The sequence below is a fragment of the Rhinichthys klamathensis genome, unplaced genomic scaffold, assembly GCF_029890125.1.
Source record: "Rhinichthys klamathensis goyatoka isolate OS25496 unplaced genomic scaffold, OSU_Roscu_1.1 h1tg000123l_1, whole genome shotgun sequence".
Taxonomy (NCBI): domain Eukaryota; kingdom Metazoa; phylum Chordata; class Actinopteri; order Cypriniformes; family Leuciscidae; genus Rhinichthys; species Rhinichthys klamathensis.
This window is the reverse complement of record NW_026606660.1, coordinates 4,417,173-4,434,455: the sequence shown is the minus strand read 5'-3', so window position 1 is coordinate 4,434,455 and position 17,283 is coordinate 4,417,173. Positions and strand designations below refer to the sequence as shown.

At 38.5% G+C, this 17,283-nt stretch overlaps 1 protein-coding gene across 10 annotated transcripts in view; it reads right to left on the bottom strand.

Moving 5' to 3' along the window:
- arel1 (apoptosis resistant E3 ubiquitin protein ligase 1) overlaps positions 1-17,283 on the bottom strand; it is a 100,241-nt gene that overhangs the window by 22,783 nt on the left and 60,175 nt on the right. For 9 of the 10 annotated variants that reach the window (XM_056255920.1, XM_056255923.1, XM_056255919.1 and 6 more), the window contains 12 exons: positions 13,261-13,430; positions 12,924-13,107; positions 7,692-7,936; positions 7,507-7,584; positions 7,279-7,420; positions 7,066-7,187; positions 6,821-6,896; positions 6,597-6,706; positions 6,195-6,374; positions 4,992-5,117; positions 1,909-2,038; positions 1,766-1,824 (listed from right to left, as the gene is read on the bottom strand). In XM_056255920.1, coding sequence (XP_056111895.1) covers positions 1,766-1,824; positions 1,909-2,038; positions 4,992-5,117; positions 6,195-6,374; positions 6,597-6,706; positions 6,821-6,896; positions 7,066-7,187; positions 7,279-7,420; positions 7,507-7,584; positions 7,692-7,936; positions 12,924-13,107; positions 13,261-13,430 — 1,622 coding nt within the window. Of the gene's footprint in view, positions 1-1,307; positions 1,383-1,699; positions 1,825-1,908; positions 2,039-4,991; positions 5,118-6,194; positions 6,375-6,596; positions 6,707-6,820; positions 6,897-7,065; positions 7,188-7,278; positions 7,421-7,506; positions 7,585-7,691; positions 7,937-12,923; positions 13,108-13,260; positions 13,431-17,283 lie in introns of those variants that run through there. The other variant, XM_056255928.1, reaches the window with a different exon arrangement.

Below are 17,283 nucleotides of genomic sequence, written 5' to 3'. Positions count from 1 at the left end.
TGATCATTTCGACGGAGGTGAATCAATCAAAACTAACTTTAGCTGGAAATAACATTATTCAAGAACCGCTATAAAGCCAGAACAATCTCTGTTACCTTAAATTATATGTTTATCTCTGTAAAGCTGCTTTGAAACAATCCATTGTTAAAAGCGCTATATAAATGAAGATGACTTGACTTGATCATTGATTCGAGTAACTTTTTTGACATTTGGGTATAAAGTGTTTTAATTCTACAATATATGGTGTAAAAACGTCTGAGTGCTGCCCTCTTCAGGTTGACCGGTGGCTACTGCAGTTGAATTTTCCTATTGGATGTTTGCGGTGCATTGTAAGCGTGAGAGCTGACGTAAGCAGTTTCCAGCTCACCACGCCCTTGGTACGAGCTACCACGACCTTGGCAGTATAAAAACCATCTTGTTTCGTCAAAACCACTGCGAGTCAAGAGTTGGAATTACGAGTATTGAAAACGATCAGGATAGAGTATTTTAGCATCTATTTAGCATAGCATTTATATAGTTTTTTAGATTATTTTGTGTAGCCTAGTTAGTTAGTTAGTAGCATAGTACTGCATCAGTTAGGATAGCTTCAAGTTAGCGTAGATTTATCTGTATTTAGTACAGTGGTCAGGATGGTAACGGAATAGAGGTGGAAATGGGCTTCTCCACACAGCTCGCGCTGAAAAGCGACGCAGTGCCACACGCTGCTCCTCCTGCATGGACTCCACCACCGCAGCGGCGTCTTGATGTGAGTGATCATGTATATTTTAATCACAATTTAGGCTAAAGTTAATCCTCTGGGGTCGACAAACGCGCCGGTGCATTTTGCTGGATTTTTTCACATAGCGGCAAAATTTCAATATGAATATATGGCTACAGAGAGCGCATCATTGACATCAACTCGACAAAACTCATCAGATGCCGATCGCGATGCGGGAGTTAAGACCGCAGTTTGAGCCAGCGGCTCGAATTGATATGGCCCTGTGTCCACAGACAATTCACCCTCCTCCACTTCAGGTGAAGGTGGGGAGAAAAGTCCTCGACTTCAAATGACCGCTCTGTTGCAAAGCTACTTGCGTCACTCCAGTCACTCTCCATTTTAGAGTCTGACAGCAGCTGTCACTGCGGGTCTCAGGTGCACGACCCCCCGGTCAGCCCCGCCCTCGGTTCGTCCCCTCTATCTCCACTGGGGTCTGCCCATTTTTACAGCTTTTTTCAAATATTGCCAATGGGTGGAGTCAGGCTCTGACCAGGGGTTTAGTTACCCTTTAACTGCTCCTCTCTGTCACTTACTAAACAGGAGGGTAAGCAAGACCTCATGCTCGTGGGGCAATACTGGTGAGTCTTGGAAACTAGGTTTGTTCAAGTTGTCCCTAGTTTTGTCGCTAGACTCTTTTCGTGGAAAAAGACGCTAAAGGGGTCTGAAAAGTCGCTAAATTAGCAACAAAGTCGGTAAGTTGGAAACACTGTTGACAATGGATCTTTTTGGCCATGAAATCTTGATAAATTTCGCTAAATTAAATTTGCAAATGTGACCGTTACTTAAGAATGGAAACAAAATGATACCAATTAAAAGAATGAAAAATAGTTTTGAGTTCCCTAAAGGAAGTATTGGTTGAATGTATATCAGGGGATGTTTATCGCACAGCTCATCAAACTGGTTTTAAATCCAAAGATACAGAGATATGGTTAGATATATAACACCAGAGTATGTCAACTGAACTGCACTTAGATAAAGAAAAACAGCAATGTTAACTATTGTTCTCACCTCCAATTCATTCTCATCAAATATGGCCAGAAGGTTTTCAGGGACCAGTTCATTCAAACCTGAACAGAAGAGGTAATTTAGTTCATTTGAGATTGTTTTCTCATAAAGACACTGAATTCAAGAGTCTGATCATGGGCTCTTACCTTTGAGGAAGTGCTCTACTTCATCTCGCACCTGACTGGCTAGTCTGTACTGGGCCAACAGGTTTAAGTAGTGAATTTTATTCTCATTGGTCACAGCAATTTGAGCACCACCAGATATCAATTCCACTACCTGTAACATTATTACTCTCAGTGAAGGTGCACAACTAACATTCACCTGTATCTTCAAATAATAGGGGTGTCCTAGCTTGCTTCTGGAAGGCCATTGCCCTGGAGTTTAGCTCCAAGCCTAATTAAATACACCTGAACCAGCTAATCAAGGTCTTCAGACTAACTAGAAACATCCAGGCAGATGTGTTTGAGGGTGCTTTCACACTGGAAGTTTAGTTTGGAATGGGGCACGGTTCGCATGAAAAATCGCTAATGTGAACGCTGTCATAAGGACCCGGGTTTGCACTGGGGTACCGAACCCGAGGGGGCTTTCACACTGGCAGTTTAGTTCGGAACGGGGCACGGTTCGCATGAAAAATCGCTAATGTGAACGCTGTCATGTGACCCGGGTGCGCACTGGGGTACCGAACCCGAGACTACCTGGAGGAGGTGGTCTGAGTTCGGTTGCTCCCGAACCGTGCCGCGGTTCACGTGAATGTGAAAGCAATACGGACTCGGGTGCGCACTTGTTCAGGAAGTAAAGTGATCTGCGCATGCATTTTAGCTTATTGTGATGTATTCAGTTAAATAAAACACTTGTAAGGGATGATAGTGTTGATGATTTACCTTGGATACGAGCGAGAGTGAGCCTGCTGTGTATTCGTGCATTGCGCGTGAAATCAGGGAAACAAATTTGGAGATCCTCTGTCTCCTCAAAAGAGTCCGTTTGCAAGCAGCAGAAGTCCACCTTATGTGACACACTCACAGTAAACCTGTATTGTTCACTCAACTGCGCATAATAGCAGCGAATTAATAAAAAACACAATATTGACCCGCGTTCTGTTTTCTATCATGCGCCGTGCACGTTTGCGATGACGTAATATGCACGCAAACGCACCAAGGTTCGATAAAATCAAGTTGAGTGTGAAACCAGATCAACGCTGCAGGGGGCGCCGGGAACAAACGCGCTCGGGCTCGGACCGCAGCAAACGAGCCCAGTGTAAAAGCCCCCCGAGCCTACCTGGAGGAGGTGGTCTGAGTTCGGTTGCTCCCGAACCGTGCTGCGGTTCGCGTGAATGTGAAAGCAACACGGACTCGGGTGCGCACTTGTTCAGGAAGTAAAGTGACCTGTGCATGCGTTTTAGCTGATTATGATGTATTTAAACTAGGGCTGTCAATCGATTAAAATTTTTAATCTAATTAATTACATACTCTGTAATTAATTAATCTAAATTAATCGCATATACACAATCTTACAATGTTTACATGGTACAATTTCTGGTAAGCTACGTTTTTATTATTATTGCTTGACACAAATTTCACGATTTCAATTTAATTGAATTCTTGTGATTTGATGCAATATTGACTCATTTGGATAAATATTAGGTACACAAGATAGGCATTCATTTTTCTCAAGAAAAAAAAAATCTCACCCAATGCTGTAAAAATACAGAGAGCCATATCAGCTGGTAGTATTTAAGGTTAAAAATAGCTCAAATTAAATATAATGCGTGTTTATTACAAATAACAACTTTGATATAAGTAAAAATATAATACATATGTAATATAGTAGGCTACATAAATTTAGAAAAACACTCTCTATAGCTCTTTTTTTATAGCCAACTATAACGTGCTATCATATGGTCATGAAATGGCTTTCCTGAGGTAACTTTCCTGAGGTAACCTAGGCTAAATGTTATGTGACATAATTGTTCTCCAGCTGTTTTATTGACCTCTTTTCGCGGTTGAAAAACACTGATTGATCGAGGAATATACATTTCGGTAAGTTTTAGGCTGCCCTACTGTATCTTTCAACATTGTTCATTCGTGTTTATTTACTATTAGCTAGAGATGATCGGTTCACGTGCCGCTATAGGGATCTGTCATGTCACATTTACAAGCGCCAACGGTATTTATTGTTTGATTTTCGTAATAAAATTGACAGAATCTGAGAGCTGAGATTTTTTAAATATCATAAGTAACGTGCTCTGTCTTTCTGTTTCCGTGTCCTCTCTTTGGTGCGCGATTTTTCTGTGCGTGAGAAAATGGTTGTGTGACATGAGAGCGCGTGAAAAGTTACAACACACACACACACAAGCGCGCTTTCTCGCAGACACACTCACCGACTCACGCACACACTCCAGGATGCTTTACATTGATGATATAAGTAAAAATATACTTTTTTACTTATATCATCAATTGGCTGACTTTAGAGTTGACGAACTCCGTTTGTTATAAGTAAATGTTCCAAACAATGATCCAAGCAGCGCGTTCTTGTCTCCCTCCTTTTTACACGAATGGTGGCTACGGCTAGAACGGCTCCGCAAAGGTCAAAACGGAATGGATTAATCTGCGTTATTTTTTTTGACAGCCCTAATTTAAACACATGTAAGGGATGATAGTGTTGATGATTTACCTTGGATACGAGCGAGAGTGAGCCTGCAGTGTTTTCGTGCATAGCGCGTGGAATCAGGGCAACAAATTTGGAAATCCACTGTCTCCTCAAAAGAGTCCGTTTGCAAGCAGCAGAAGGCCACCTTATGCAACACACACACAGTAAACCTGTGTCGTTTACTCACCTGCGCATAATAGCACCAAATTAATAAAAAACACAATACAATGACCCACGTTCTGTTTTCTATCATGTGCCGTGCACGCTTGCGATGACGTAAGATGCACGCAAATGCACCAGGGTCCGATAGAATCAAGTTGAGTGTGAAACCAGAGCAACGCTGCGGGGCGCGCCGGGAACAATCACGCCCGGGCTCAGACCGCAGCAAACGAGCCCAGTGTGAAAGCACCCTGAGTTGGCTGGAGCTAAACTCTGCAGGACGTTGGCGCTTCAGGTACAGGATTGGACATTTCCGCCTTAAGAGCACTTCCATGCATACATGCATTGAACTGTATGATATTTGAAATCAAGATTTAAATGGAACAGATTTCATTTTTCATTTCATTGAATTAATGAGGATTACCTTTTCCAGGTGTCCCGATTTGCTATATTTTTCCTCTGCAAACACCAGGTCCATTTCACTGACATCATTGTTCAGAATGAAGCAGACTTTAGTTTTGTAAAATTCCTCATCGTCTGTTTCGAAGTACTGGCAGAGAAAAGAACAACAAAAATTAAACAAACATTCATATAAATTAATCAAAGGAGAGTAAGTGATGTATTTGCATACCTGCAAACTCTGGACCAATGAAAAAGATATTGTGTGTGTTTGTGTGTGTGGGGGGGATTTCTTAGAATCAGAAAAATTCTGATATTAGAATAGAACTACATGTCGTTTCGTTAGCAACATTATTTGAAACCACACTAATGTCTATAGTAACATTCTAAGCTGTAAAATGACCATAAAAACTAGAATTTAAACAATTTTACAGTCCATTTTTACAGTTCAGGTAATAACATTTTTGACAAAAACTAAAAGTTTTATAAAATGATAAAACTCAGATCCCAGCCGGTAACACTTTAATTGAAGGGGTGTGCATAAGACTGACATGACACCTTCATAATCATGACATGACACGTCATGAATATGAAGGAGGTTTTATGCATGTTTATGACAACTGTCATTAAGTGTCATTCGCTCAATTATGACATTTTAATGCAAATATGACAGTTTGAGAAGTCTTTGTTATGACAACTTGACATAAACCAATACATCATAACCTGTCAGTGTCTTTGCATGTGCAGTGTAACTTGACATTACTAAAACAACACAACCTGTCATAAATATGTCATAAACATGACATAGCAGATTAATTATCAAACTTAAGAAACCACTTCGCTTTATGGGTTTACATTACATTAAACTGTCATGTGGTTGGTTTTGACATTGGCTGTCAACAGCAGCCAGGCTGAATGAAAAGTGCTTATGGAAAAGCAGAAATACAGTGGTTTCCGGTGTACATAAATAAGAGCTGCGCTTATAAACACTACTTTACAGAGGTAAGGTGAAAAGAAAATGCCATCAAAACTTTTATAAAGACAGAACAGTGCTTTTCAGAACAGTGAATTTTGCCAAAAGTAGACAAGTTTGCAGGTATGATTTCCAAAATTTGCTCCCAACAGAGGGCACATGACTACACATAAAATGGTATTCAATTGTAAATGAGGAAAGTATCAGTACAGGTTAAAATATACATTTATTAGAAGGCTAAGAATCAACTGTCACCTTGTAGTTCATTCGTAATCCAATAATCTGAGCCAAGAAGGAGCGGGTGAATCGGGCTCGTACTAGCTGCTTGTAGGCCCCACCTAAAGCTGATTCATATAGACATTTCCCCACCACTCGCCCTGCAAACTCATACATCTTCACCCTCAGGTGAGGGGGGCGCTCAGCGTTTGGGTGGACCTGCCCAAAAAACACAAAAAAGCTCATCAGATATCAGCTCACAATATTCAAAAGTCAATGTCTATATTACTGCAGTTCACTAAAGGTGATGCGTGTAATTTTATCCTTTACAATTACTTTCTCCAATACCAGAACACTTTATATAATCTTTACAGAACACAGAGAAATGAAAATAAGTTTTTCTGCTCACAGAAAACTAATCAGAGGTAGATACTGACTTACCAACCCTTGGTTGTTGTCACTGAAGCGTGTGAAAAGCTGGTTATTGGTATCAAACAGAGCCTTACAGATAAGCTCAAACCACTCACGCCTTGGCCCTCCCCAGTCCAGAGCTAATAAACACAGCCAAACACAAACAGAACAAATTAACCTTTAAATAGGATTTATGTTTATTCACACTGTTTGATAACACTTGTGTTTCTAATAACACCAAACAGTTAACCAACCTTCTTCATCCTGGAACACAACTTCAAAGTTCTTACTCCAATCAGACACAGAAAAGTTCCGTGTGGCCTTCAGAGACTAAAAATGGGGGGAAAGCATCTCTTTTAATTCCCATAAAATTCCGTGTCTATACTACACAAAAGAAATAAAAGATTCCAAGAAATAAATAGGGCAGGTTTGTGTGAGTATGTTGTTCTGAAACCGGTTTTATACGGCCCATGAGTAATGATCTACCAGATTTGCTCACCGACTCAAGCAGAGAAGGACGGCTGATTTTCAGGCAGGTTTTAGTGCGAGGTCTCTTTGAGTGAATGTGTCTCAGCTCCCGCTGAAAGAAGTTCACTTTATCCTGAAAAGTCTCTGATCCTCCTAGAAGATGCACAAATGACATTTAACACATCAAACACACCAACATGTCTACATTTGTTTGTATTTACTGACAACCAACACTCATACTAACCGATGTTCTTGTGGAGAAATCGGATAAAGGTGGCAGCCATGATATTTCTGTCCTTACAGCTGAGCTCTACTGGAGGTTGAATCCCATCATCGACCACCAGTGTTAGGTATTTATGAACAGGATCTGGTCCATGGTACGTGAACTGCCAGAGACAGGAGAGAAATTAATACCATAAAAAAAAAATATATATATATATATATATATTATTTTTTTTTTTTTAAAGATAACCTTAGTTCCGGGGCACACACGGAAAGTGAAAAGGCGCCAAGGAATAATCTTCAGGTAAAACTCCTTTACAGAAAATTGCTGAAACACAATATAATAAGTCAGTATCCAAATTAACAAAAAAACTATATTAACAAACAAAATTACCCAAACAAATGCAGCACTAACCTATTTACAAAATATTTTACCTTTGGTGAGATATAGCAATAAACCTTTTTTGGTTTCTTGACCTTCTCTGACTGGCCTTCTACAGGGGAGTCATGTTCCTCCTCCTCATCGCCCATGGAGGGCCGTCTCTGTAGGGCTAGCTGGGACGATGCAAGTAACTGCCAAGGACAGCTACTGTAAGTGCCCGTGTTGTAGAGGTAGGCCTCAAAGTAGATGCTTATGCCTGGAGTAGACACGTTTTTCTCCACACAGTTCTTCTCATTTTCTATGTAAGTGCATAATGGCAAAAAGACATTGAGAAAAGGTTATAGAAATGCACATGATTCAACTGTGTCCTGTAATTTTGTGAGGTATCATTGTTACCCTTGATACATTGCAAGTAAAGTGTCATGATAACCTAAACTATATTTTCTGAAATTTTTACAGAGTTATGCGTGTTGAACATCTAAAATAGTGAGATTATATACAGTAGGTGAGATATGCATTGATGGGTCAAAAATGAGTGTTTGTTTTTGATTTGTAAGAGTTTCTTTGTTGCATAAGTTGTTTTTCATAGGTCCGTGACCGGTCTTAACAGACCTATAACGATCAAATGGCAAAATATGGCTCAAAAGTTATTAAAGATGCAACTTCATATATATTTTCGATGCAGAGTATGATAGCTATATTAACCCTCAGGTGCTCTTCGTTTCGGAGTCACACTTGTTATCTTCCCGGTCAGAAGTGACCGGACACCTAAAAATGAAACTTTCTCCATCCCAGTAAAACCAATGCAATTTATTTTTGTTCAATAATATTTTTTCTTTTTAATTTTGTATTTTGAGACAATTTGACGTTACTTATTAATATTTATGGTCCATTTTTGCCATTGAAAGCAATACAAATTTTTTTTTTCCTAATTTATAAAAATATTTCTTCAATTATTGCAGTATTTCAGATCTGTTAAAATAAGAGAAAATAAAATAAAACATGTCGTTTCATAGTGTAACCACTAGATGCCTGTATAGCTCTCTATGGAGAGGCTTGTGAATTCTCTAATAGTTTTTGGACAAAATTACTTACTTTTAAGATGTGGATTTGAATGTGTTTTTTTTAAAATTCTCAAATAATATTTTTTGCCATGGTTTATAATTTTTTTTAAATAAATTTGATGTGAAGTGTACACGTTTTTGCATTATACTACAGTCAAACCTGAATACAGAGAAAACATTTTGTTACAGGTAACATTACAATTCAATAAAAATAAATAAATAAATAACAACAGTAATGCTTTTTTCACAGCTTATTATTATTTATATTATTATTATTTTAAAACATGAATTTATTATCTTTAAACATTATATTAATTATTATTTTAATAATTTTAATAATTATTATATTATATATTATATATATATATATTAATTATAATGATTAATTATGTTATGTTTTTCACTATTGATGGTTTTTTTCTGCATCGTGGCCGATTTGTAGAGAATTTGTGTTTGTCAATTTCCCATTCATTTCCTATGGTCGGTCAATTCATTGGTGTGTATGTGTATAAAAAGTGTGTGTTGTGTGTGTGTGTGGGTGGGTGGGTATATCTGTTTTGCACTCTTGATGTTTTAGAGTGTCACCCATTCAATGCTGAGCACTTTTTTTCTGCATCGTGGCCGATTTGTAGATTGTACACACAAAAATTCTCAAAGTTTTTGTGTTTTTGTCAATTTCCCATTCATTTCCTATGGTCGGTCATTTTTGACCGAAGAGCACAAGTGTGACTATTTTTTTTTACAACCACTTAGCCTGCTCGGATCATGACCTCAATTTTTTTGTGTGTTCACATACCCAATGCCATAAAAGTCACCAAGTTTCGTAACATTCCGATGAAGCTGTGATTTTAAAAAAGTTAAAACAGAAAAATTTTCGGTCAGAAATGACCGAAGAGCACCTGAGGGTTAAATTATAGCTGTCATGGGATATGTATGTACAGTATTTGTGTAATTTACGGTGAGCTTACAAAACCATGTATAAAATGTGTATATTGTGTTAGGGGTGTAACGATACATTGTTATATTGAGATATCGCAATAAAAAAATGCGACGATATGTATCGTTGATGTAAACAATAATGAGAGCGAAATAAAACTGTCTTTATCAGAAGCCATTGCTTTGTTGTCAGTCTCTCTTCTTCCCCCTCCACTCCACAGATTACCACACCAATTTTTGTAACATTTTTCAAAACTGTGGTAACAATTGACTAGTGCTGAACAGGGGTTTCATGACCCTTTAAATTGAAGAAAATAACAGAGTTTCCACACTAGAATGCAGACAAATGCTTTCTGAATCCCAAGTTACCTGGTGTCCATAAGAAACAGTTAGTTAGTAATAGCCGAGGCTGCCTAATGTGTCACACTGCCAGTTACCCCCAACAGACATGTTAGCATACAAGCTGGTGTGCAAGCAAGTTCAAGTTTTACACTAAAGCTGCTACAAAAAGGTTCCCAATTAGGTACTGAACCCGGATCTTTGCACTAGGGGCCAAACTCTCCCCTTACTAAGCCAGCCAGGGACTGGAGATGACAGACTTAAGTCAGAATCCATAAAAGTGGTGAATCCTCATTTTCCGTAGCTGCAGTCTGAAGGCCAGAGAGGATTTTGAAAGGGCCTATACAACTTCAAGCCTGACAACATCATTGCACAAATGGTTTAGCTCTATGTACCCCTCAATCCAGACTTCTGTTCAGGAAAAAGTATAGGGTGAATGTCTAACTGGACCACAAAAGAGGACATAGCTAGAGAGGAACTGAGAGTGATATGGCCATATTTGGTGCAAAAGAGTTGGCTGCTTTAACATGCTCCTTTCTAACATGCTCCAACAAATGATCAACAGTTCAACTGCTATAGGGAGTTTAGGGAGTTACACAAAATGAAGGGTTTCTTAAGCTGGGCATACACTGTGCAATTTCTGTGAGAAATAGCAGCGAGTAGATCGCATGCAATGTAAAGCCCAAGCTCACGATTTATTTGCTCACACGGTCCGATCGTCGAGCTGCGACTTGACTGCTCACTCTATTCGTGTGAAATATGCGAGATAAACACTGTACCGGGTTGCGCCGATAGACCATGATATTGTGTATCCAGAGATATTGTCAAAATCATCAGCTATCGATAACAAGAGAATTTTTAACATTTACAATTTATGTATTAAATTATTAGTTATTATTATTATTAGGGTAGGCCTACTTTTATTATTAATTGATATTACAATTAATTTGCCCCGCAATAAATTCATAGCGCATCACCACAAAACCGACACGCTGCAAGGATAATAAAAGATTCGATAGATTAGCTTACTCATTAAAAATTATTTAAAAAAACATTTAGGTCTATAATACTATTAATTATAAGCCTATAATTAAAATTATCAACAGTCAATAATATGTCAGAACATTGCAATAATCAGTCATCAATGAAAATTAAGAGCAGCTTTACACTGCATGCAGAATTATTAGGCACGTTGATTTTCTGATCATATTTTTTTCCCAGGCATATTTTCCAATTCCAAACCACATTAATCTTAACTAATATTAATTTTGGATTTAATAATTTATAAGTGATATATAATTGTTCATGAAGGCTGGAAATAAAAAACACCTTTTATTCAGGTGTGCATAATTATTAGGCACGTTTTCTTTTACAGATAAAATGAGCCAAAAAAAGAGATTTAACTCAGACTGAAAAGTCAAAAATGATTAAATGCCCATGAGAAGGATGCAATAATAATGCAATACTAGAAATTGCAGTTAAGTCATTACCATTGGAAAGTGAAATGCCCATTGGGGCAGCAAGGTTAGACAAAAACAGGTGGAGAAAAACAAACAAACATGTTAACTGCAAAAAATGGAGAATTAAGGTAACGAATTAAGCGTGAAACCATCAGGAACCCTTTAGTCTCTAGCTCATTCTCATTTTCCAGAACTGGAACCTACCTGGAGTCTCCAGAAGTGCAAGGTGTCAGGATCTCAGAGACTTAGGTTAGGTAAAGAATCTTAAAAAATGATCTCTACTTAATAAGAATCACAAGCTGAAGTGAAGTAAAATACATGAAGACTGTTATTTATAGGCTTTATAGACAGACAGATTGAGAGTGACTCAATCCAGCACCACATCCTCTCGTACCACTGTTGAAGAATTCATCTTCCAGAATCTGGCAGTAAGTTTTAGGAGTTCATTTTTAGTCCATCTCTGCAAAATGGACTTCAAGGTACCTCAGTTTGCAGTGATGCGCTATAAAATTATTGCGGGGCAAATTTACTGTAATATCAGTTTAATAATAAAAGTAGGCCTACCCTAATAATAATAATAATTTAATACATAAATTGGAAATGCTAAATACTCTTGAAATCGATAGCTGATGCTTTTAATGACATCCCTAGATACACAATATCATGGTCTATAGGCGCAGCCCGGTACAGTGTTTATCTCGCATATTTCACACGTATAGAGTGAGCAGACAAGTCGCAGCTCGCCGATCGGACCGTATGTGAGCACATAAATCGTGAGCTTTGGCTTTCATGACATGCTATCTAATCATACAGTGTGAGTTAGTAACCTTGCTGAAATAGCTCAGACATCGCACAGAGTATGCCCGGCCTTACTGCATTGGCAGATTTTTTTAAATTCTTGTTTTAAAGAGATAGTTCACCCAAAAATGAAAATTATGTCATCATTTACTCACCTTCAAGTTGTTCTAAACCTGCATGATTTCCTTTGTTCTGTTGAAAACCCCACTGACTTCCATACTATGAAATAAAAATACTATACTATATACTATACTATAGAAGTCAATAGTAGAAACTGTAGTAGGACCAGAAACTGTTTGGGTACTAACACTCTTCAAAATACCTTCTTCTCTGTTCAACTGATCAAAGAAACTCATGCAGGTTTAGAACAACTGTATAAACAAGTGAAATATAACAAGTGAAATAATTCTGGTAATTTAGTTTCACCAATTCACCTGCATGTCTTTCGATTGTGGGGGAAACGTGAAACACTCGGAGGAAAACAAATAAAAACTAAATTAATGTGGGGATTTAAAAAAAAGTTTTCTTATCATGCTTAGCTCTTTATGAGTACAATCTCAATAAAATTATTAAAAAGAAAAAAATCTTTATCAGGGGAACACAAATCACTGGAAAAGTGATGAAAAGGTGTTAGAAGCATTTTAGTAAATCTCCCCAACAACCATCTCCAATACCAAGATTAACTCACCACTGAGTACAATGATGTCAAACTCCCCATTGCTAAGGGGCTGGTCCCTGTATGAGATGCATGCTCTAAAGCAGCCTTTCTTCCTGAAGGTGAGCCTCATCAGAACCTGACACTGAGGCTTGTTTAATGATACCGATGTGCTGTAGCAATCATCTGAGCTCTCCTCCTCCTCCACTGTGCCCAACTGTAGGAACAGTAAGAAAAAGAGATTTAAATACAAACTCAGCTAATTCTATTGGACCTGCAACCTCTTTAATGCTAAAACATACTGTATACACAAACTTCTAAAGTTTGAACTAAAAACTATGAACTGTAAGTATGCAGTAAGTGCCCGTACTGGGTGGACATGAACGCTGTAATTGACCTCATCCACCAGTGAGACGGAGTTACTGGTGGGGTTGCCATACTCATCCCTTGGTTCTATCTGAAGCGTGTGCTGCTGGCCGTAAGTCAGCACCAGTGTTGAGAAGTGGTACGCGATCTTTGTTTTGGATGGGACCACTGTACCTGCAATACACATGCAATTCATGTCATGAGTCATCTACATCTGTTCATTTTGACTAAGAGAGTACGTTTTTTGGAATGCATAGCTTAATGCAAGCTTAAATATAACAACATATTATACGTATCATTTTACATTACTAACAGAAAAGAGTTATAAAACGGGAAGACTGACAATGGATATGCTGGTTCTTTTGAAGGTCTTTCATTGGCTTCTATACAGTAGAGCAAGCCTGTTTTTGGGACTGTACGAACTTACACTTTTTGGGAACTTAGACTGGGAGACAAAATTACTGGGACAACAGCATGTTTCAAAATAAGGATACAAATGAACCATTTTTTAAAATTTATTTCTTGTTATTTATTTTTAGTTATCTTTGATATTTGATGGTGTTGTGAAAGGAATTTAGCTATTTACGTATATCTAAGATATTTTTACACATGTACCAGCTTAGTTTTAAATCAATATTTTGTTCAAGGAACAGCAGGCACCGAAGGTTCCAATTTTCTGATTATTAGGGGTTTAAGCACCGAAGGGATAATCTTCTTTCTATTATTTTCTGCCCTAAAAGCATATAGGTGTCAGAGAAGGTAAATTGTAAAGACCCCAAACTTGGCAGGATGGTTCTAAAGGTGTGCATCTACTCAAATACACAGACACAAATCCGTCTGACACTAAGTGGTGCTATAATAAGGGGTTCCCTTTCAAAGGAGCTCAACGCTGTGTCAAGGTGTTGATGATATGGAAACACTTCCAGCATTGTGTGAAATCACGCCAATTCTATTGGCCATCGGATGTTAGGTGACGAAGCGTAGAGCATCATCAAGACCATAACACGCTTCTTTGTCTTGAGGAAGCTGCATGTCTGCTGTTTATCAGTGGGATTTATTGTGACATCTCACTCTGTTTTACATGGCCAGACAAACAGTTCAGGAATTGTGCGTCGCCATAGCCCTGCTTTATTATGGAGGATGAAATGCATGATTTATGTGTAATGTGTTGGGACTGGAACATGCCCAGTCAGCCCTTGAGTGGGCTGATTGTCCTAATAAACAAACACGGTGAGTAAGAATCAGTCAACAAACACGGTGAGTAATGTCTTGTCCTGTTATTGTCACCTGTGTCACATGTCATATGTTTAGTATAGCCTTCTCCGATGGCAATATAGGATTTATATGTGATAAATGCAAGGAGACAGTCAGGCTGATGGAGAAGATTTCAGAACTAGAGACACGCATCCAAACTTTAATTGAGGATGGTAAGAATGCTAGATCTTTAGATAGTATTTTGGATGCGCCTAGCATAGTGAACTCTTTACATGATTCGGTTCCGGCTGAAGTAGAGCCCGTGCAGCAGGGCAGATGGGTGACAGTTAGGGATCGCCGCTCTAGTCGCGGATCAAAGAACCACTCTTCCGTTCCGATTCCCATAACAAATCGATTTGCCCCACTCAGTGAAACACCCACTGAGAATTCTGTTGATTGTGCCCTAGTTATTGGTGATTCGATCACACAGAACGTGAAAATAGAGACACCAGCCACCATAGTCACATGTTTGCCGGGAGCCAGAGCGCCCGACATCAAAGCAAATTTAAAAGTGCTGGCCAATGCTAATCGTAAATTCTCTAAGATCATTATTCATGTCGGCACTAATGATGTTCGACTCCGCCAGTCGGAGATCACCAAAATTAATATTAAAGAGGTATGTGAACTCGCAAGTACGATGTCAGGCACTGTAATTTGCTCTGGCCCCCTTCCTGTTCGCAGGAGTGATGAGATAGTTAGTAGATTGTGTTCATTAAATTGCTGGTTGTCTGAGTGGTGTCCGCAAAATAATGTAGAATTCATAGACAATTGGAAAAGTATTTGGGGCAAGCCTGACCTGTTGAAAAGAGATGGTATTCATCCCTCCTGGGATGGTGCTGCTCTTCTCTCTAGTAATTTGGCTCATAGTCTTAGAGCTAAAACATGACAAATTTGGCACCAGGTCAGGAAGCAGACAGACTGGCTAAACCGACCGTCTGCTAGCGGCCTCGCGTCACCAAGGTCAGATAAATCCCATCACATAGAGGCTCTTTCACCTAGATATCATAGAGACTGTGTCTGTTCCCCGAACTTGGATATCCAAAAAACGTCAGATTAAAAATTTAATTGATGTTCAACAAATAAAAAACAGATATAATACAGACGAGCAAATGATAAAGCTTGGGTTTCTGAATATTCGATCCCTTACTTCAAAATCGCTCATAGTTAATGATATGATCTAGATGTGCTGTGTTTGACAGACACCTGGCTAAAACCAAACGATTACATTACTTTAAATGAGTCCACCCCCCAAGATTACTGTTATAAACATGAACCTCGTCTGAAAGGCAAAGGGGGAGGTGTTGCTGTAATTTATAGTAATATCTTCAAAACCACTAAGAAATCTAGTTTTAAATATACTTCTTTTGAAGTATTGGTGCTTAATGTAAAAATATAGTGTAAATGATAAATCACGTTTGAGAATTCTGCTGGCTACTGTATACAGGCCACCAGGGCACCATACAGACTTTATCAAAGAATTTGCGGACTTTCTATCAGAACTAGTATTGGCTGCAGATAAAGTACTAATTGTTGGTGATTTTAATATACATGTAGATAATGAAAAAGATGCATTGAGATTGGCATTTAAAGACATTGTAAACTCAATTGGAGTTAGACAACACGTGTCGGGACCTACTCATTGTCGTAATCATACTCTAGATCTAATACTATCACATGGAATAGATGTTGATGCCGTTGAAATTCTGCAGCAGAGCGATGACATCTCAGATCATTATCTAGTCTCATGTAAACTTCACTTAGCCAAAGCAGCAAAGCCGACTCCGTGTTAAAAATATGTTAGACCTATAACTTCTGCCACTAAAGATTGCTTTATCAATATTCTTCCTAATCAGTTGCATCATCTCAGCATCCCGGATAGCTTAGAATAACTCGATATTGCAACAGAAACTTTTAACTCTCTCTTTTCCAGCACTTTAGACGCAGTTGCTCCGTTGTGCTTAAAGAAGATCAAAGAAAATAGTCCAACGGCGTGGTACTCGCTGTACACCTGGGCCCTTAAGAGAGCAGCCATGGAAGGAAAGCTCGATTGCTTACAGAGAGGCCTTAGAAGCTGCTAGATCTGCTTATTTTTCAACCCTATTAGAAGAAAATAAACATAATCCTAGGTATTTATTTGAAACAGTGGCTAAACTAACGAAAAAGAAAGCTTCAAGCCCAGAAGTGTCCAAGCAACACAGCAGTAATGACTTTATGAATTTCTTCACTTATAAGATTGATAATATCAGGGATAAAATTATAACTATGCAACCGTCTACCACAGTATCGCATCAGGCAGTGCATTATAGTCTCCCTGAGGAAAAATTTGGTTCATTTGTTGCTATAGGAGAGGAAGAATTTCGCAAACTCGTTAAATCATCTAAATCAACAACTTGTATGTTAGACACTATTCCGACTTAGCTACTGAAAGAGATGCTTCCAGATGTCATAGATCCTCTTCTTATTATCATTAATTCGTCTTTGTCTCTAGGATATGTACCAAAAACCTTTAAGCTGGCTATGATAAAACCGCTTGTTAAAAAAACGCAACTTGATCATACAAAATTAGTCAATTACAGGCCGATCTCGAATCTGCCTTTTCTGTCAAAGATACTGGAAAAAGCAGTATCCTCACAACTGTGTTCCTTTCTAGAAAGAAATGATATCTGCGAGGATTTTCAGTCCGGATTTAGACCGTACCATAGTACCGAGACAGCTCTCATCAGAGTCACAAATGATTTGCTCTTATAATCCGATCATGGTTGTATCTCTCTAT